General features: G+C 42.4%; 1 protein-coding gene across 1 annotated transcript in view; it reads left to right on the forward strand.

Moving 5' to 3' along the window:
* The window catches only part of SNX9 (sorting nexin 9), a 1,114,799-nt gene that overhangs the window by 914,016 nt on the left and 178,648 nt on the right, over positions 1-22,135 (forward strand). Inside the window, exon 13 of the mRNA XM_044063919.1 lies at positions 9,843-9,920. Within this exon, the coding sequence (XP_043919854.1) occupies positions 9,843-9,920 (78 nt within the window). The remainder of the gene's footprint in view (positions 1-9,842; positions 9,921-22,135) is intronic.

Genomic DNA, 22,135 nt, shown 5'->3' on the forward strand with positions numbered 1-22,135 from the left:
TGCAGTTGATTGTGCCTCTCTTGCACAGCAACCATTGGATGTGCTCAGCTGACCTCCAGGATGCATACTACCATATACAAATGGATCAACGGTCCAGGAGGTGTCTCCGCTTTCGCTTGGGAGTCTGTCATTTTCAGTTCCTGGCCCTGCCCTTTGGTCTCACCTCAGCCCCCCGGGTGTTCACCAAATGCATGGTGGTAGTAGCAGCTCCTCTCCGGCTGCAGGGAATCCAAGTTTTTCCCTTTTTGGATGATTGGCTCCTGACAGCCCCAAGAAGGCATCAGCTACTGGACAGTATTCACACCGTACTTTCCCTGTTCCATCTGCTGAGCATTACAGTGAACATGGCAAAATCCTCTTTGATTCCAACCCAAAAGCTGGAGTTCATAGGCACTCTGGATACCACCTGTCATGTCGCAGTCTTACCTCTTCGGGTGTCACATATTCACGACCTGTCCTCCGGCCTCATTCATTCTCAGGGCTCTAGGATCAATGGCAGCTGCCATTTATTTGGTACCGATGGCTCTGTACCGTATGAGGGTTCTTCAGTGGGCAGCGTTGCTGCATCCCCTATCCTTTCCCATTCATCTCACCCTTGTGTGTCACAAACCTCTTTTGTGGTGAATTCGTTCACCGGATCTTCTAGCGGGCAGGCCTGTCATTCCTCCAACTCCTGTGGCAACAGTCACCTCAGATGCTTCCCTCCTGGGGTGAGGGGGCATTTCCAGGGACAGATGATCCAGGGGACATGGCCACCATCAGAGACCAAACTGCACATCAATGTTCTGGAGATGGGGGGGCAGTCCTTTTGTCGTTGCAAGCCTTTCAAGACTGCCTCCCTCAGGGAACGATTGTGGTTCTGTCAGACAAACATGGCTGTTGTGTGGTATGTAAACAAGCAAGGGGGCACACGTTCTTATTTGTTGAGTCATGAGGCCATGAGGGTCTGGGAGTGAGCGATGGCCACGGGGCACTTTCTCATTGCAACGCACATTCCCGGAGCATCCAACATATTTGCGGACAAATATAGTAGGGCTATATTGACTCCTCATGAGTGATCCCTGAACTCAGTAGTAGCTCAACAGATCTTCTGTCGGTGGGGTTATCAGAGCTGCGATCTGTTTGCATCTCCTCTCAACCACAAATGCAGCAACGTCTTTGCATTGATCCCCCAAGAGGGGGAATCCCCCAGGGACACGCTCACCCACAATTGGCCTCTGGGTCTCCTGTATGCCTTTCCTCCGTTACCTATAATTCCCAGAGTACTTCAGAAAGCCAGATGCAGCAAGAGTCAACTGATCCTCATTGCCCCCTTTTGGCCTCGGCAGGTGTGGTTCCTCCTCCTACGGTCTCATTTGAGGCATCCACCCTGGCTGCTCAATCCAATTCTGGATCTGCTATCTCATCCTTCTCTCCTACCTTTCCTGAACCTTCAGACCCTATGCCTGACAGAGTGGTATGTCCACTTCCAGTAATTTTGGCTAATTCCAGGCTAGCTTCACCCGTAAAGGAGATTATTCTTGCTTCCCAGAGGTCTTCTACTAGGAAAGTTTATTCCAGTAAATGGAAGAGGTTTTCGGTTTGGGCGAAGAATAGGAATTTGGACCCCTTCTCTGCCCCATTCCCAAAATACTTCTCTTTTTGACCTCTCTCTTTAAGGAAGGGGCTAGTTTTTCCACTGTCAAGGTACAGTTAGCAGCAATTTCAAATTTTCACCTTGCTGGTAATTCTGCCTTTTCTGTGCATCTCTGTAAGGCCTTTTTAAAAGTTTTTTTTTTTTATTACGGCCTCCTGTAAAAAACCCTTCTCTCCCATGGGATCTGACTGTGGTCCTGCAGGCTCTGACAAAACCACCTTTTGAACCAGCAGCTTCGTACGATATTAAATTTCTTTCCTGGAAGACTGCCTTTTTAGTGGCAATAACTTCAGCAAAGAGAGTTTCGGAGTTGCAAGCTCTTACTATCAAGCCACCCTACTTAGTTTTCCACAAGGACAGGGTGTCTCGGAAACCAGATCCATCCTTCATGCCTAAAGTGGCCTTGCCAGCGAATTTTAATCAATGTATTCACCTACCAGTATTTTTCCTAACTATTCCAATAAAGGGGAATATATTCTGCACACCTAATGTGATGAATGGTGATTACTGATAACAGATGCCAAGTTATGGTAAGTACATAACTGTAATTTCATTAATTTGCAGAAGAGTGGGACTTTGTGCATATTACTAGTAGTCCAGAATCCCCACAGTCAAATGGTCTGGCTGAGCGTGCAGTACAGAGTGCAAAGCAATTATTAGAGAGGTCAAAGCATGGCAATACCGATGTCTCTTTGAATTTACGCAATCTCAGAAATATACCCTGTGACAACATACTTGGCTCGCCTTTGCAGAAACTTCTGTCTAGGCAAACCAGAACAACCTTGCCTATCAGTTCCGGCTTGTTGGTGCCAAAAGCTAAAAACAACAGAGCAATCAAAGCCAAACTAATCAGAAAGCATTCTTTTCAGAACTCCAGTTATGATAAAATGAGCAGATATCTTCATTCGTTGAAGAAAGGAGAGACAGTGAAGATATAAATGGTGAAAGGCTTTGACAGGATTGGTCAAGTGACAGGTATATGTGCCAAGCCCAGAATGTACTACTTAGGAGGTTTAGATTACAGGAGGAACCACAGACATCTTCCTGTTGCAGAATTGATATCACAGCATCGTACCTGTGATACAGACTCTAGGTCTCAGAGCTACCCAGACATTGTTCCTACTGAAGAATGTGTCTCAACCTCTACTTCGTTCCTGATGATGTCCCAGATGTCCCCATAAGTTGATCATTCAGTGAAAACAGTGCTGTTGCTAGACCTAGTTTTAATTTCTATGTCAAATGATTTGGTCATATTCCTAGACCCAGTGTGAAATGCACAACAGCCTGAACGTAGTTGTTTGTCTATATAGTTTTGTATAACTGCATGTTAAAAAAAAATTTCTGTACAATTGCATGTCAGTCATTATTTTCATTAATGCATGAGCTATTTCTCAGAGGGAGGATGTAGAACAGTGTGTGTGTGCTGTATATTTAAGAAACATTTCCAAGTGTGGCACATGCATATAAATAGTGAGCACATGCCGGCAGCAGTGCCATTTTGAGAGAGCAGCCAGAGTGTGAACATGTATGAGTGTAGTAGTTAGCCTGTTTATTTAAGCTACTAAGCCTCAATCCTGGTGTGTTTGTATATAATAAAGCTGCTTGAACAGAGCCCACAGATGTTTGTCTGTTTTATCCTGAAAAGAAGAGCAGCAGCAAGGTTCGACTTCAGTTCTTTCTGAGCCTTCCGTGCCCCTCAATGCCTTGGCATTCGTAAGCTCAACCCAGGCATCTGCTTCGGAGGCAGCTTCCTCAGTGCTGGATGGAACCACGGTCCCGAAGGAGTCTATTTTGGTTCTGGGCTCCCATCCCTGTCCGGCCTTTTGGATCATGGAGAAGGCCTTTTCCATTGTGGACTTGCAGTCCTTGCCTTCCACGTCGTACCAAGCATCATCTGTATCTCCTTGACCAGAGCTTCCTCCAGCCTCATCCCTGGGGCAGGGGACACAAAAGCCTTAGGAGCGATCCACCTTGGTGGTTTCCTCTTCGGATACTTCCCCGGAACATCCCACCGAGGAAATACCTTCAAAGAAAAAAATGCAAGAGAAAGCACATAGATTCCCCAAAGGAGTCCTTCACAGAGGATACCGATTTTGATAAAGAGCAAGGTTCCCCCAGGTCACCCCCTGATGATGTTTCCATGCATCCTGGAAATCCTGCAACAGGGGTGGCTGGACTTCCCACCAGCCTTCCTTGGAGGAATCTGTATACCTGGAGACTTTTCATGCCCAGCCCTCTACCTCTTGCATCTCTCCTCCCACTGACTGATCATTCAGCGGGCCTGGAAAATTTCTGACTCCATTGAGCCAATCCCCAAGAGGCCTGACAGTCTCCCCCTAAAGACAAACAGCATTGGGCTAAGGGTATCCCTGTATACACTATGGTGATAGCAGCAGCCACCAAAAACTAACTTGCAGAGGGAAGTCCTACTGTCCATCCTCCTAGAAAGGAGTCTAGGACTATGGATAGATTTTGGAAGAGTGTTTATGCTTAATCGACCTTCGCTGTCAGGTCTTTGAACTACATGGCACACTGTATCAGGTTGCAGAGGGATCTGATTAAAGTGCTTTCAGATACTGTTGGAGGAGCAATAGCCGATGGGGTCTGAGGCAAGGTTACCTGTCAGCTTGCCACCTTTGAATTGATTTCCAGCTCGTCCATGAGGCTAATAACCCACACAGCTGAAGGGAATGACAAGAGCAGCGGGTTCAGGCATAGCCATCAGGAGACGCACCTGGATGAACTTGTGTGACTTTGCAGAGGCATTTAAGTCTTCGTTCATCAATGCTTTATATGACAGATCATCCCTGTTTGGTCCCAAAGTAAAGGACACACTGGCCTGATATGAGAAAGATGGCCAGACTCTTTCTGCCATGGGTATAAGCTTCTCCATTCCTCAACAACCTTACTCTTGGAAACAGAAAAGTGGGAGGCTATGGTTTAAAAAGTCCCAATGGCCTTTCCAAGACTCCCATGGTAAGGACTTCTCCCAGGGCAGAGCAAGAAGTAACAATGGAAGATGCCATTTAAGAGGCAGAGGTGGCCCGCAGAACCAGGGGTCCAGCGATCCCTTCTCTGTAACTCCTACCAGCGCTCCTGAACAGAGGCCCAATAGCCTTCCTCTGCAGACACTCAGGGGGGCAATTATCCCTGCACCAGTCTGCCTGGCTAGAAATGACATAAGACACATGGGTGCTGAGGATCATTTCCAGAGGCTACATCATTCCCCTTTCAATGAATCTAAAGTGACAAAAAAGACTCCCATGCATTCCACCCAGTCACAGGGAAGTAGCAGTCATACAAATTCAAAAACTACTAAAGAAAACGGTCATCCAAGAAGTCCCACTAGACCAGAGAGGATCAGGGTTTTACTCGAGATTCTTTTTATTGCCCAGAAAAACAGGGGACTGGAGACCCATTTTTGATCTCAGCCAGTTCAACAAATCAGTTCAACAAACAAAGTTCCGGATGGTCTCGGTACAGTCAATACTTCCTTTCTTAGAAAAAGACAATTGGATGTGCTCTATAGATCATCAGGATGCATATTACCAAGTAAAAATGGGCAAGTGCTGCAGAATATTCCTGTGCTTCCAACTGGGTGCCAGTCACTATCAGTTCAGAGCACTGTCCTTTGGTCTCACCACAGCCCCCAGGGTGTTTACCAAATGCATGGCAGTGGTAGCATCGCATCTCAGACTGCTGGGGTTTTGAGTTTTTCCATATCTCGCTGACTGGCTCATTACCAATACTACCAGATGTCAACTCATAAGGTTGCCAGTTTGCACATCAATGTTCTAGAGATGAGGGCTGTGCTGTTAGTGTTGCATGCATTTCAGGATGCCCTCCCCTTAGGAACAGTGTCAGTTCAGACGGATAACATGTCAGAAGTCTGGTACATCAGCAAACAAGGAGGAACCAAATCTTATCCATTTTGTTGAGAGGCCCTCAGAGTTTGGCAATGGGCAATTTCTTCCAACTGCTTTCTTTTGGCAGTGCATAGCGGAGAAGTTGAGCAGAACTATTCTGATGCCTCACGAGTGGTCTCTCAATCCTGCGGTGACTGAAAAGATTTTCCAGCACTGGGGTCAGCTTTGCTGCGATCTGTTTGCGTCCCTTCTGAACAACAATTGCAGTAGTTACTATGCCATAATCCTCCCCTCCAGGGAGTCACCCCAGTTGGCCCCCCAGTCCCCTGTACGCCTTTCCCCCAACACCTCTGATATCTCAGTTTCTAAAGAAAGCCAAAAGGTCAAAGAACACAATAATCCTCATTCCCCATTTCTGGCCTTGACAGGTTTGGTTTCTCCTCATTTGGCCTCGCCTACTTTGGAAACCTTGGGTTCTGGACCCAGATCCAGAACTGTTATCTCATCCATAAGGAATGGTTCATCCAAATCTCCAACATCTCAATCTCACCACGTGCCTTCTCCAGTTCCCATGATTGCCAGGTATTCTTCCTTACCTCATTTTGGTCCATCACAAACTGTCTACTAGAAAGCTGTACCATAACAAATGGGAAACATTTGCTTGATGGGCTCTTGATATTAATGCTGACCCTTGCGTAGCTCCTGTGGATAAAGTTTTGGATTTTCTGGCCATTCTTTATCAGTCTGTTTTTTCAGCTTCTACCATTCGAATACACCTGGCTGCGATATTTAACTTCCATATTGATGTGGATGGTTCTTCACTTATGCCACATAAACTGTGAGGCCTTTTTGAAAGGAACCCTAATGCTGAGGCCTTCATGTAAAGAACCCACTGCTCCATGGGATGTACCCCTAGTCCTACAGTCTCTCACTTTATCCCCCTTTGAACCTTCAGCTACTTGTGATTTAAAATTTCTGACATGGAAAACTGTTTTTATTAGCTATTACTTCAGCCAGGAGAGTATCAGAAAATATAAACCTTGTCCTAAAAGTCCCCTATTTAATATTTCAGAAAGACAGGGTTTCCCTCAGGACTTAATCCTTCCTTTTTTTTTGCCAAAGGGTGTTTCGGAATCAAATATTAGTCAAGTTCTACACCTACCAGTCTTTTTCCCCAATTTCTCCAGTAAAGGGGAATACTGTCTTCACTTGTTTGACTTTCACAGGCAATTGCTTTTTTATCTTCACAGAACAAAAGATGTCAGAAAATCCGACCAACCGTTTGTTGCCTTTTCCTCACTTTCTTTAGGTAACCGGTTTCTAAGGTTACCTTAGCTAAATGGCTTAGGAGTTGTATCACCTTTATTTATCATTCAAAGGGTCTCCTACCTCCACGTCCTGTGAAAGCTCATTCAATTAGAGTTGTAGCGGCTTCTTTAGATGACGTTTGTGCAGCAGCTGTATGGGCATCTCCTCATAATTTTATTACAAATTACAAACTGGACCAGGTCTGTATGGGACATGCATCATTCAGTTTGATGGTGCTCAGTAATGTTCTGTCATGAGACCTCCCAAGATTCAGGTAGCTAGGGACTCTGTCCTACAGTCAAGGATTATGTGAAGATTGACATCATCAGATAACGAAGTTATGTCTTACTATACTGTTCCATCTGTGTTGTCTATCTTCACTAATCCTTGACATCCCCCCCTCCTTCCCCCGGCCTGAGACTGTTAGTGGACCGAATGCTTCCTAAGACTGGATTCATAATTGGGACGTAGATCTGGTCTCTTAGTCTTGTTATCGGTCTGCCACTATTATAGGCAAACTCGATCTGAGTTTATTTGAAGAGTGGTATTATGGGTAGAGCCTAGCTCGAGTTTTGGGAGGCGTGAAGTAAATGGCAGATTCGGTTCCGAGGCTTGGAATCAAGCCCACAGTCAAAGATTAGTGAGGATCAACAAAACGGAGCATTATGGTAATACATAACTTCTTATTTTGTCAGTGTATCTGATCATATTACATGTTGATGCTTTAGTTTATTACCATCACGAGGCTGCACTTGTTTCAGGTTCCACCAGCTATGGGTCTGTGAGGTTTGGAGGGTGCTGTGGGATTCTAGTTAACTTGTGGGATGATATAAACTATGGAAGACCTTTCTACCTGGATTTGTTAATCTAATCTAAAAAAATATAGATGGTAACTATGTTTGGCATAACCAGGCCCATGAAATTCTGAGGAAGATTTGACGCACCTCTTTCAGGAAACAGATTTTGAAATAGGCTTAAGAAATGGTTAAAAATGACATGCTATGCCACATTAATATCACTGCTGTTGCTACTAGATCAGACACAAACCAAGTTCAACACTAGCTTCCTTTGTAATTTTGATTGACTGTGATAATGTAACTCTTATTGACACTATCCTACATGTAACTGTTATGGTAGTAAATTGTTTAAAAAAGTTGCCTTTTTAGATCACTAAGTGTTCTGTTGCCCATCCCCCCAAGCCCTTAGGAGCTTCTTGTACCCACATATGTATACAAATTTAGTTTATTTTAATGAATATATCTGTGGGCATTCCATTATGCAGTGTGTGCTTACACCTTGTATTTTTTTTAAGGTTAATAACTGTCACTTTTATACCTAGGACATGTTAACAGCCTACCTGTCTTTGTCAGCTGAAATAAGTCTTTTAGCCTGTGCGCACTCATCAGTTGTCAAAAGAATAAGCAGCATGTTTTTTGTTGTTGTTAAATGAGCAAGCATCCCCTCCCGGGATGCAGAGGGATAAAGTCTCAAGTACAACCCAGATGACCTGCGTTTGACTACAGGGCTCGAGCTGGAGGAGTGGGATGGGAGGATGGGAGTGAGCAGCACACAGTTTGGCCATCCTGGGGGGAGGGAGGTGGCCTGGCTCCACTCTTGTGACTCATTGGGAGCTCTATGTGGTGTAGCCCACCGAGTTCAGGCCAGAGGTACATGCTGCTGTGGTTTAGTCATATAGATCAGACGGCAGTCACTCGGGGTAGCTCAAGTGCTCCTTCCCTATTGACTGGCTGTGCTAGTGTCCCTTGGAGGCTGCTAAGTAGTGTTTATGAACAGCAGGGACTGGTGGTGTGGAGCCCCCGATGTCTGCCAGAATGATGGTCCTGAGATCAGCTTTTTTTTTTCCTAAGGGAGTGAGTGGGTCAGAGACAGCTCCCCCAATTGAGAATGAATGGGTTCTTAGGATAGGAGGGTCTAATGGTCAGCAGACATGTTGCAAAGGCTATGACTGTAGCAGCCTGAGATCGCTAGTAACCAAGGAGCTGAAGAAACCAAAGATGGTAGAAAGCCAATAAACGCTCCAGTGGATACACCAAAAGTATTTTATTAATACAAAGAACACTGACGCAGTGTTCTTTGTATTAATAAAATACTTTTGGTGTATCCACTGGAGCGTTTATTGGCCTCGTATTATAACATCTATTTTCGTGTGGTTGGATCACTGTTTTGGTTACAGCACCTCTACTTCGGCCCGGTGCTTCCCATTCCTCTTGCAATTTGTTGGCGAGCATTGGTTCTTGGTTGATAAAGATGGTAGAAAGGCAGCATGTGATAGTGGTTCACTTACTCTAGGAGATGGAGGTTGTCTGGCTCATTAGACTGAGAGGTGCATGGCATGCAGCTTCTGAACCAGGTAAGTGTGATTGGCTATGTGAAGCCACTCTGCTAAAAAGCTTCTTGGAACATGTACAAGAAGAAGAATACCGTTATGTCTGCAAACCTGTCAGCTTCTTGGAGGGGGCAGGAAACCTTACATTCTTCATGACTGCATGGGTGGCAGCTGTGCCACACTGTCTTACAGCCTGGTAATGGGTAGTGAATGGGTGCAGGTGCAGTGAGGTTAGGTGTTTGTTAGTTGTGAGGACAGAAGAATAGGCTGAACAAAGTAACAGTTCTGTAAAGTTTTAGGTTTGAGTGCCTGTGTCAGTGATAGCTTGACAGTTAACTCTTAATGTGGAACAACAGTTATTAGTTATGAAAAGTAGTGCATCTAGAAGCAGGACTTTGATTTAGTTTATTACTTTATTCATGTGAACTGTTGTGCTGCATTTTTCCCAGTTTAGTGCTATCTTAAGAATATCTATACAGAGAGAGGTGGTAAATACTAGTATATGAATCAGCATTTATATGGGTACTTCTGGAAATCAAAATATGTTGTAGAGTAGAATTTTTTTCTGAAACTGGATGCTTTTCAACATAACATGATATGGCTGACATGAACATCTTTTGCAAATACTGTATATTTGAAATGCATGTGACATTCTCCTCATAAAGACATGTTTTGTGTTTTTAAGCATTACCAAAGGAGTATCAGAAAATAGGAAAAGCCTTGCAGAATTTGTCACAAGTGTTTAGTACCAGTGGATACCAAGGTAAGTAAAACTGTATACATATTCCATTTAAATTGTCTTTTTGAGTTTTATTTTTCATTTTTTAGACCTGTAAAACATGGTGTGATGATGTGAGGTATTGCCAACTATGCCGGGAGAAGTAGAGCAGTGAGATGTGTAACATATGCCAGCAGAGCTAGTTGGAGTTTTGTAAATAATTGTATGTCATTTGTATATTAAACTGATTTATACAGGTACTTGTGTTGAAAATGTATTTGTAAAGCTGCTTATGTTTAAAAATGCACCAACAGTAGGTCCTGCTGGGCAGAAAAGAAATGCACCTTTATGTCAGACTGTATTGTAACTGTTGAAATGAATATATTGTAACAGAAGATACTGGAAGAGGAGAGATTAATCTCAGTTCAGCTAACTTTGAAAAATAGTCTGAAATTAAATTACCTGATTTTAGGCCATAAAGAGTGTATCTTACAGTTCTGATTGTGGCCAGAGATGAAATGTCTGTGAAAACCAAGACTAGGACCCCTACTGTTTTGTCCTTGGGGGTGAACTAATTGCTACCCTGGAAGGGTGGAGGTTTTGAAGGGGTTTTATAGCTTCCAGATACTATAACACATCTCAGCAAAGCTCTGTCTGTGTGTATGGTACCACATATGCGCTAAATTCTGGTTCAGTTTTTAGCAAAGGGGAGGTAGTGTGGGAATCAGAGTCAGATGACCAGATGCATGTGATGTCATTCTGTAATCCAGTACTGAAATAATGCTTTAATACTAGATGAGACACAAGTCTCAGGGCAGTCTGTTTTTGAAACCTGACAAGAAGGAAGACCATTTACCCACTTCATCTTGCCTTGCTTTAGTAAGTATCCAGGGAATAGTAATTCTTAAGATCAGTCAGGAAAATATAGTGTGATTAGTTAAGTAGTGGTTTTCTGTATCTTTGTGACTCTATCCATCTGTTTTATTTTTAATATTTCTTGTAATTGAAACTCGGTGTTTGTAAATAGATGTTTAGTATTTCCATGTTATTTTATTATTTATTATTAAATATATTTAAACCTTTCATTGTGGCTGGTCTTTTAGAGAATATTTTAAACTTTTGAGAGTACTTGTATTTATTTGGTGACACTGTTGTCATTCCTTGAAGGCATAAGCCGAAGTACCGGATACATCAGTAAAGTGATTATACCTTTTCCTGGTGTGGTGTTTTTTCTTGCTACTGGAAAACATAGTGTGTGCCACTCCTGAAAGCCCTGATGCATTGGTCAAACACCACCATTTCTATTAGTATTACTTCTACTCAGTATAATTTGGTATCCTTGTAAGAGTCTTAGAGTAGCTGGCTTTGGAATGTTCTGGTGGCAGTACCTACATTATAGTATCGGCAAAAGGGGGCATAGTTGGTTAATCTGTGCCTGCGTTTCCCAGGTGAGTGTGTAAGTCAAATCTCAGAGTGTGTGTCAGCTACTTGGAGCCAGGGATGCAAAGCACTGGTTTCACAAAGAGGGTGGTGGAGGACTTGGCTTGAAACACTCTGCTGAGGACTCAACTCTACAGATGTGTCAGTGGGGAGTCTTATTGGGCGCCTGGAGAGAGAGAGAGAGATGGAAACCCAGCCCCCAGCCTGAGTGTCTTTCCTTTGTGCTCTAAAGGGAGATTGTGCTTAGTGCAGAGAGCTGCATCTGGAAATACTGTGTATCTGTTTTTGTTCCAGGTGAATGATCCTCACCAGTGTCAGTGGTGAGGATTAAGGCTTCTTGTTTACTGACCCAGAGCAAGGATGTCATACATGTTTTTTCCATGGTGTCAAATCTGTACTGCACTAAAACCTTACTCCTACAGATCTGCATAAGTTGCCAGAAGTTCTATTAAAGCAGAAACAACTTTGTAGAATTTTGCATTTGTAAATAGGATATGACTGTGTAGCATGTTTCTGATTCTGCCATAAGATGAGTAATTTGTTGGCCTATGTGTGTTTAACATGAAAAGTTTGTTTACAGAGCATCAGTCCCTCTAGTCCTTCTGTTACCATTAGACAGTTGTAGCTACTCCTTATCCCTCCGCCTTGTAGACATCTTTACTTTTAATATTCCTCTGGGTTATTTACCCCATCAGTTGGTTTGATGTCTAAAATAACACCCAACTGCTTGTAAACATTCATAGTCCCTTTCTCATCTTTTCTTTTCAGTTTATTCTTGCTCTTTCACGTATGAAATTTAACGTGATATCATGTCAACTTCATTCCTTTTTTTTACCCCAAGATTAGCACTCTTACTGCTCCCTTACATAATCTTTGTTTTTTATTTTAACATTTCTGTACTCCTCCTTTGGCAAATCAGCATCTTGATGTTTAGTATAGCACGACTTCCAGAAGATGACACAGTACTCTTGTCACTGTCCGTAATTGCAGTGTAAAGCTATGAGACCACATCCATCTCTGGAGTCCACCTTCTTGCCCTTGCACCAGAGCATCTTACTGCATAATGAGGAGTTGGACCAGAAGATTACTGTTCTGAGCTGTTAATAAGCTGATTCTTCAATTCCAGGATTTAATTCTGTTTACTTCCATTTGCCTGCTGTGTGACTATGCAAATCTCCAAACCATATGGTATTCTGAGGCATGGTCTGGACCTCTGAAATGATGTAGACATTTTTTTCTCACACTACCAAAGGGATAATTTTTAACTACCCCAGGTCTTTCTGCTTTAATTCTGTCACGCTTCATAATTTATATACCTGCTTTTCTCTTCCCAAACTGAATAGCTTAACACTTCACATTAAGTGTTATCCACATTTTTGTCAGTTAATATCCTCATTCAGCATCACTGTATTGGTTTTGGTGCCATCTGTGAATAGGTGTATCCTCCTTTTTTATTTCCCTGTGACACACTTTTTTCCGTTGTGGCATTCTTATTTTACTTTTGTTTACCTCACATGAGTTACCACCACCATCATCTACTCTACCCAGTTCCTGAACTAGTTATTTGCCCCTTTAACAAACTGTGCTCCCACTTGACGGTTTCTCTTATGACTTTTGTTGTAGCATGTTTAGCTTCCACTTCTTTGGTGCCAAGATTCTGTGAGAGTCCTTTGTGGCATATAGTAGACCTCAGTAGATTTCTGCCATTTCAGTTCAGCTCATCAACTGTTTCCATTGCAGGTATATGAATCTAGTGTTAGAGCTGTCAGAGCTGCTAGAGCTGCTACTCTTGGATATTGCCTTTAACACGTTTTTCAATAATAGAGTTTGACTGCTCACGTGTCATTTGTTTATTGGCAATGTCTTGCAAACAGTGTTCCCTTTTGACTGAATTTCTGATGTTTTGTCAGTGATTTTCTTTGTCAGACTGCACATCTGAGAAGCAGTGAAAGAGGTTGCACCTCACTCAGAATAGGGTATGGAGTTTTACTGTCTTCTGTTATTGGTTCTTGACTGGGTGGATGTTTTCCCTTCTTTGCTGTACCTCAGCAGTTTCAGTCAGTGCTTCTGATGCATTAAGTTCCAAATGGTGACGTGACATTCCAAGGCTTATAATCTAGAAGTTGCAGAGTGCCTGGATGGTGTTTCTCGGTATGATGGATGTTTTTTTGTCACTTCATCATATAAGATGTGCACAGAAAATTTCTTTGATTTCTCTGGATGGCACCATTTCCAGCAAATTATTCTCCCACTTGAGCTTTCTATAGCATTAGAGTGTTTATTAGTAATGTATTGACAAGTCTTGCAGAAAAAGCATTTAAAGATTTCTGTGTTACCATATGCAGATGCCAGTTTTGTGGTGGCCCTGACAAGGGGTTTTGAGTTAGGATTCCTGCACTGGGCAATTCCCTTGTTTACTGCAACTTCTGAGTAAACATGAAGTGGGAGAAGTCCTCTGAGCTGTTTCAGGTAGGCGTGGAGCTGGAAACCTTCTGTAATTCTATTTGTTCCTGCCTGCAGAGAAGAACCAGAAATTCAATAGTTTGACATCCTAGATGATCCTACTATGGTTTCTGAATTGATGCTGCAGTGGTCTTTGTGGTGCATTTGCTTAATTGACTGTGCGGATGTGTTATGAAATGTGATGTATCAGTGGATGCAAAGCCACCACATAGTTATGCATTTCCTGATGATTTCATACTCGTCATAGAGATACGGAAATGCTGGACACTTCCACTAGTCAACAGCAGGTGAGAATGTCATTCTACAGAAAACCTCTCATAAGTGCTGATAACAGATGCGTCACTGATGGGTAGACATTTACCCCTTCTCTCCCTAGTTGAAGTGAGATGATTTCTTTGGAGAAAGATCTTGATCAGCCAGCAATGGAAAGTCCTTTTTGCACTTAATGCACTGGAGAACAAACTGTATATACAGGACCTTTTAATTTAGTCAAAACAAACAGGGGCACTCAGAGTTGTACCCTCTCTAGTGAGAGATGATGTGTTTGACAGCTGACTGCTGACAGAAACATCATCCCCTCAGCAAGTTCACATTTTGGAGATCTGTGGTTTCCGAAGCCATGCCTGTATTGTTTCTTCCATAAGTGGGGCACTTTTATGATCAGTCTGTCATTCTGGAGAACATAGTTTTACCACCTTATGTTTGGTTCAGCAGAGCAAGGAGTTGTGGTGAAAGCCTTCTCCATCCCTTCCTAAGAAGTATTCCTGAACACCATACAGTTTTTTCCGCAGATTCTAGAAGAATGAAACTAATTCTCTTAACCCATGGTGGTTGACAAGGCAGTATTTTAGGCTATCAGATATTTGGTGTTACAGATGATACTCCAGTTCCTAGACAAAGGGTTTCCTGTGGTTGTGGGGGGGGGGGGGCTGCTAACTCCACCTCAAGGTTTAGCTGCTGATTTCAGTTTGTTCTGCTTGCCCTTCTGCTGGCAGAAATGATTGTGGCTACCAGGAATCCTGTTTCCACGGAGTCTTATTCTTCCAAGTTGGAGGGTCTCGATTTGGCACAAGTATGTCTGATACACATCCCACAGTTATCTCACAGCTCCTACTAGCTATCTCCGGTATATTCATAATCTGGGCTTCATGTATTTTATGATCTGGGTGCACATACCTGCTATTTCTGCTTTTCATAACCTTGTGGAGGGCAGGATTGTGGTCCAGCACTGGCAGCTCTAGAAATTCTTTGACAGGGTTCTACATGTGCACCTAGCTTTGTAGAACCTGCTGTTTTGTGGGGGTTTTGAACTTATTCGATTTACTTGCAGCCCTTTCGAACCAGCTGGTTCAGCAGCAATGAATGAAGATTGTATCTTGAAAAGTTTTTTTTTTCTATTGGCCATTACCTCTTCTTTCAAGATGTTGGGGGTGCAGAACTCTATTTAGGAAACAATATCTGTGCCGGTCCCAAACCCGGATAAATGGGGAGGGGGTTGCATCAGGAAGGGCATCCGGCATAAAACTTTGCCAAATACTTCATGCGGACACCAGTAAATATTTCCATACCAGATCGGTCGAGGCCCGGGTTAACAACGACCGCCACCAGTACTGTTAGCCAACAGGGTGCTGGTGGAGGATATTGGGCTACTGTTGGCCGAAGGAGGAGAAGAGGCAGAAGGCATGGCCGAAGGCAGGAAGAGAGGAGAAAGGCTAGGACTGTGGTAGTGAGGGTCGGAACTTTGAATGTTGGCAGTATGACTGGTATAGAGAGAGAGCTAGCCGATATGGACAGAAGGAAGGTTGGTATATTGTATGTGCAAGAAGGAAGGTTGGTATATTGTATGTGCAAGAGACCAGATGGAAGGGGTGTAAGGCTAGTTGTATCGGAGGTGGGTTCAAATTGTTTTATTGTGGTGTGGATGGGAGGAGAAATGTCGTAGGAGTTATCCTGAAGAAACAGTATGCTAAGAGTGTTTTGTAGGTGAAAAGAGTGTCGGATAGAGTGGTGTTTATGAAGCTGGAAATTGATGGTGTAATGATGAATGTTGTTAGTGCATATGCTCCACAAGTTGGGTGTGCGATGGATGAGAAAGAAAAATTTTGGAGTGAGTTGGATGAAGTGGTGATGACTGTACCCAAGGGTGAGAGAGTGGTGATTGGAGCAGATTTCAGTGGGCATGTTGGTAAAGGGAACAGAGGGGATGAGGAAGTGATGGGTAGGTATGGTGTTAAACAAAGGAATGCAGAAGGTCAGATGGTAGTGGATTTTGCAAAAAGGATGGACATGGCTGTGGTGAATACGTATTTTAATAAGAGGGAGAAGCATAGGATGACATACAAGAGTGGAGGAAGATGCACACAAGTGGATTATATCTTATGTAGAAGGGCCAGTTTGAAGGAGATTGGAGACTGTAAAGTGGTGACTGGGGAAAGTGTAGTTAGGCAGCATAGGATGGTAGTTTGTAGGATGACGTTCGTGATCAAGAAGAGGAGGAGGAGTGTGAGGGCAGCACCAAGGATCAAATGGTGGAAATTGAAAAAGGGTAATTGTGAGGTGGAGTTCAGGGATGATTTAAAACAGGCACTTGGGTGGCAGTGAAGAGTTACCAAATAGATGGGTATCTACAGCAGAGCTAGTAAGGGAGACTGCTAGAAAGGTGCTTGGTATGACATCTGGACAGAGGAAAGATGACAAACAGACATGGTGGTGGAATGAGGAAGTACAGGAGAGTATACAGAGAAAGAAGTTGGCAAAGAAGAAGTGAGATTGTCAGAGAGATGAAGAAAGTAGACAGGAGTATAAGGAGATGAGGTGCATGGCAAAGAGAAAGGTGGCAAAGGGTAAGGATAAGGCATATGAAGAGTTGTATGAAAGGTTGGACACTAAGGAGGGAGAAAAAGACCTGTACTGATTGGCTAGACAGAGGGACCGAGCTAGGAAAGATGTGCAGCAGGTAAAGTCGATAAAGGATAATGAGGGAAACACAAGCGAGGAGAGTGTGTTGAGGAGATGGAAAGAGTACTTTGAGGGGTTGATGAATGAAGAGAATGAGAGGGAGAGAAGGTTGGATGATGGGGGGGTGGTGAATCATGAAGTACAATGGATTAGCAAGGAGGAAGTAAGGATAGCTATGAAGAGGAAGAAGAATGGAAAGGCTGTTGGCCCAGATGACATACCTGTGGAAGCATGGAGGTGTTTAGGTGAAATGGCAGTGGAGTTTTTAACCAGATTGTTTAATGAAATCTTGGAAAGTGAGAGGATGCCTGAGGAATGGAGAAGTGCTTTGGTACCGATTTTTAAGAATAAGGGTGATGTGCAGAGCTGTAGTAACTACAGAGGGATTAAATTGATCAGTCACAGCATGAAGTTATGGGAAAGAGTAGTGGAAGCTAGGTTAAGAAGGGACGTGATGATTAGTGATCAGCAGTATGGTTTTATGCCGGGAAAGAGCACTACAGATGCAATGTTTGCTCTGAGAGTGTTGATGGAGAAGTACAGAGAAGGTCAGAAGGAGTTGCATTGTGTTTTTGTAGACTTAGAGAAAGCATATGACAGGGTTCCTAGAGAGGAGTTGTGGTATTGTATGAGGAAGTCGGGAGTGTCAGAAGTTTGCAAGAGTGGTACAGGATATGTACGAGGGTAGTGTGACAGCGGTGAGGTCTGCAGTGGGAGTGACAGATGCGTTTAATGTGGAGGTGGGATTACATCAAGGATCAGCTTGAGCCCTTTCTTATTTGCAATGGTGATGGACAGGTTGACAGACGAGATCAGACAGGAGTCCCTGTGTACTATGATGTTTGCAGATGGCATTGTGATCTGTAGTGAGAGTAGGGAACAGGTGGAGGAGACCCTGGAGAGATGGAGATATGTTCTAGAGAGAAGAGGAATTAAGGTCAGCAGGACTAAGACAAAATATATATGTGTGAATGAGAGGGAGGATAGAGGAATGGTGAGGATGCAAGGAGTAGAGGTGGTGAAGGTGGATGAGTTTAAATACTTGGGGTCAATAGTTCAGAGTAATGGTGAGTGTGCAAGACAGGTGAAGAAGAGAGTACAGGCAGGATGGAGTTGGGTGGAGAAGAGTGTAAGGAGTGATTTGTGACAGACGAGTACCAGTAAGAGTGAAAGGGAAGGTCAAGAGGGTAGTGAGACCAGCTATGTTATATGGGTTGGAGGCAGTGGCATTGACAAAAAGGCAGGAGTTTCAGCTGGATGTGGCAGAGTTAAAGATGTTAGGATTTGCACTGGGTGTGACGAGGGTGGACAGGATTAGGAATAAGTATATTAGAGAGTCAGCCCAGGTTGGAAGGTTTGGAGACAAAGCCAGAGAGGCAATATTACGTTGGTTTGGACGTGCTGAGGAGGGATGCTGAGTATATTGGGAAAAAGATGCTAAGGATGAAGCTACCAGGTAACAGGAAAAGAGGAAGGCCTAAGATAAGGTTTATGGATGTGGTGAGAAAGTACATGCAGATGGTTAGTGTGACAGAGCAAGATGCAGAAGACGGGAAGAAATGGAAACCGATGAGCCTGTGTGGCGACCCCTAATGGGAACAGCCGAAAGAAGATGATGATCTTGCCTTTCACATGAATTGGATATCCCTTCATAATAACCAATATTTCTTCCAAATTATTTCTGAACTGCCCCTGAACCAGTACTTTCTTCTCCTGATGTTTGTTAGGGTGGAAACCAGAAGCAAGGGAAGCCTTCACATCCTGGATGTGTAATGAAACATGCTCCTTTAGCTGAAATTTGTACAAGTGTAGGAAGAGTAAGCAGCTGGTTTTCTCCTTTACCCAGGCAAACTCTTTCCAACTAGCCTTGCTAGCTGCACTATCATCTGCTGTCGGGCAGCTTTACTACTCATTGGAAAATGCTACAATCAAATTGTCTGCTTCCATTGTTTGCTTCAAAAATGTTTAATTTCTGAAGTTTTTGCCATGGCCATTTGTTCTTCAGTTCATACCTTCATTATGCATTATTGTCTTGATTGTAATGCCAGGAGCTGGGCTCCTTGTCATCTGTCGATTTCAGGATTCGTCCTTCAGGTCTTCATCCCTGAACTTTTGTCTGCCTCTGTCTAGCTGATGTATTTACTACTTTCAGATTCAACCCAGTAGCCTGTGGCATTGGGCCTCACAACACCCCTGGGCAGACATTATTTCCCTAATAACACCCATATTGTCAGGCATTATTACTTGCTTAGTGGACCCTGAGGTACCAGGCCTGTAGTTCCCTACCCCACCCCTTGTGCATGGGATCTATTGTATTCACTCTGTCAGCTGGAACTACTCCATATTCCATTAACAAACAGAGTAGTTTCTCCAATAACTCCATAACTCATTCAAGCCTATAGTGTGCTTTTTTGTATATTTCCAGTTAACATCTGTAGCTTCTTATGGAACCCAGAACTTTCTTCGGTGTATCTTCTTTAACTGTGTGACTTGCCCACTTATAATAGTTAGAAAGGGCATGGAGTTAATAAAATTACATTGATTGTTAATCTAGGATGTCCCACAGTAGAAGAACCTTGATTATATTGTGCTTTTTAAGTTGATTTTTCAGAAAATGCTGTGGAATGCAAGGATATGTGTAGGCAGTAAGAGGTGTGATATCCTACTGCACATAGGTATTAATGAGCTAACTGCACAGCTGAGGAGTGAAGTCTGAAGTCTGAAAATTCAACATACATATACATTGGTGTAAGGCTGTCTTGGAAGGAAATATTGAAAATTAATGGACAGAATGTGGAATTTAAACTAAGTACAGGAGCAGAGTGAAGTATCTTGTAGGAAGATACTTGCATAGATTTGGAGTGGACTGTTCCTCCATACTATAGTCAACTGTTCTGGCCACTGGTTGGCATCATTATGTCAAAAGCTAATGGCATAGTAACCACTCACACTCTGTTCCCCAATGTAATGTGAAACTCCAATGGCAAAAGAAACACACTGGACCTCTCCAGTTGATCACAACTGAAATGAATGGACTTGGAAACAGCACAGCTGAATAAATAAGTATAGTTTAATTTCTTAACTTTAACAAAATTTAAAACCTTTCTTGACTTAGCCCCCTGAAGAACAAGATCATTCAAATAAAAATAATTTTTTAGAGTAGGCTATGTTAATTTTGTTTTTAATATCTGACGGTATGTAGACGTGTTGTGTAATAAATCCAGCATCTTACTTGGATAAAGGAAGAAATCCATTATGACAGCCCCCCACCCCCACCCACCCTTTATCTGGTTTCATTATACGGATTTCGTTGTTGCCCTTAATCTGGACCAACAGTTCTTTTTCTTCAGACTTTAAGCTGTCTTGTACTTTACTACTGTTTTTCAAGAAACGTCTGAATTTACCATCACAACCTTTCTTGAAAACGAAATCATAGGGCAGCAAGGTATTACAAATGTACTCTTCCTTTTCAAACCTAAGGACAACCATCAAAACAAGGTGCTTACTTTTAATGAAAGACAACTGGAACATGCTTTTAATGTAGACCTTAGCCATTTCATTACAAATGACACAGAGGTATTTGACAGTTTTGGAACTGGACAGCCTGACCATTTTGAAAGAAGGCCCTCTAATAGATTTGTTCTTCAGAGTCCTCCTTTTCGGAATCAGCAATTGAATTCTCCCAAGCAATCGAAACGGACTAGAAAAGGAAGTAGCAACAAGAAGAAAAATTAAATGGGACTTTTTTTTTTTTATTGCCTGTTTAGAGAACTGCAATGGTTGTTGCAAAATTGTTACGAATGATGGCTTCAAAGTGTTTAACTATAGTTATTGAACGGGATAGTACACATTTTGCTTTTTAAAAAAGGGTTTAAGTTTGTGCCTGTCTTTAAGCAGGATATAGTACAAGTGTTATTGCATTTTAAATTGTTTATCAGACAGCTTAACCGTAACTTTTTTTTTTTTAGTTCTTCTCCTACCTTCCCCACCAGTAGTTCCTTGGTTTGGAAAAGGAAGACAAAATTTGTACCACCTTGCTGCCCTATGATCTGTTTTAAGAGAGTTTGTCAGGGTACATTCGCATGTTTCTTTCAAAGTAGTAGTAAAATTAAAGACAGCTTAATGTCTGAAGAAAGAGAACTGTTGGTCCAGATTCAGGGCAACAAGGAAATCAGTGTTATGAAACCAGTTAAGGTTGAGGGGCTGTCTAATTGGATTTCTTCCTTTATGTAAGTAAGATGTATTTATTACACGACACATCTACATACTGTCAGGTATCAAAAAACGAAATTAACATAGTCTACTCTAAAACTGATTTTTATTTGAATGATCTTGTTCTTCAGGCGGCTAAGTCAAAGATGTTTTGGATTTTGTTAAAGTTAAGAAATTAAACTATACTTGTTTATTCATCTGTGCTGTTTCCAGTCCGTTCATTTCAGTTGTGGTATTCTGGAAAACCTGATGGCATGTCAAAGTTCAATTATATTTTCCAAATAGTTGCACTTAGAAGTGAATTCTACTTATATATTGGGGCATGTGGCTTGCGAGTACCAAGGAACAATGGAATAATTCCTGTTGTAAAAAACATAGACTAGGTGCATTTAAAATTGTTCACATTATCACAGAGATGTCTTGGAATGCTATGCAGATTCATTACAGTGATATCTCGTGGTACTGTGCTGATTTATTTGCAGGCCTAGGAATCTTGCCAGCCAAATATGTAAAATTAAAACTTGATGCAATGTCAGTGATGCGTGTTTCATGGAAAGTGTCCGTAGCAGTCAGAAGTAAAGCTGAAATGAGAATTAGTGCAGAAAATCTAGCTGTTATGAAGAACCAAAGACAACAAAAAATGTGAATAGTGTGATTACTTTTGTGAAAAAAAGCCATATTTCTCCATATATCTGAGCAAAATCGATTAAGAAAGAGCATTACTTTTTCCTCACATTTGAAGTGGTTTCAATAATGCCAAATACTAAGTTTTTCTCAGTGATGTTTATTTTTATCTTATTCATTTGTTAACCAGGTATACCTGCTGGGTACAGGTGCACCTATTCAGAGGCAATCGTGGAGCACTGTCTGGTTATGTAACTTGCTCAAAATCACATAGCAGCAAATGGAGGTAGGAATACTTCAACTCCTGACTACAGAACTACAGGAAACAATTAGCTCACAGCTCAGAACCTTAATCTTCTGTACTAGCTGTTAGTACTATATGCAGACTGAGATTTATCAGAGATTTCTAGGTAAAGCAAGTTGCATTCATTCATCCATCCATCCATCCCCTCATTTTTCCCATTTTTGCAAATGGGGTCAGGTTTTCACATCAGTGAGTAGCAAGCTCTATGTTGTGTACATTTTTACACCAGCAATAAGATTGTGATTCCTTACTCTGTTTG

The sequence above is a fragment of the Protopterus annectens genome, chromosome 1.part0 (assembly GCF_019279795.1).
Source record: "Protopterus annectens isolate FY-2018-M chromosome 1.part0, PAN1.0, whole genome shotgun sequence".
NCBI lineage: Eukaryota > Metazoa > Chordata > Ceratodontiformes > Protopteridae > Protopterus > Protopterus annectens.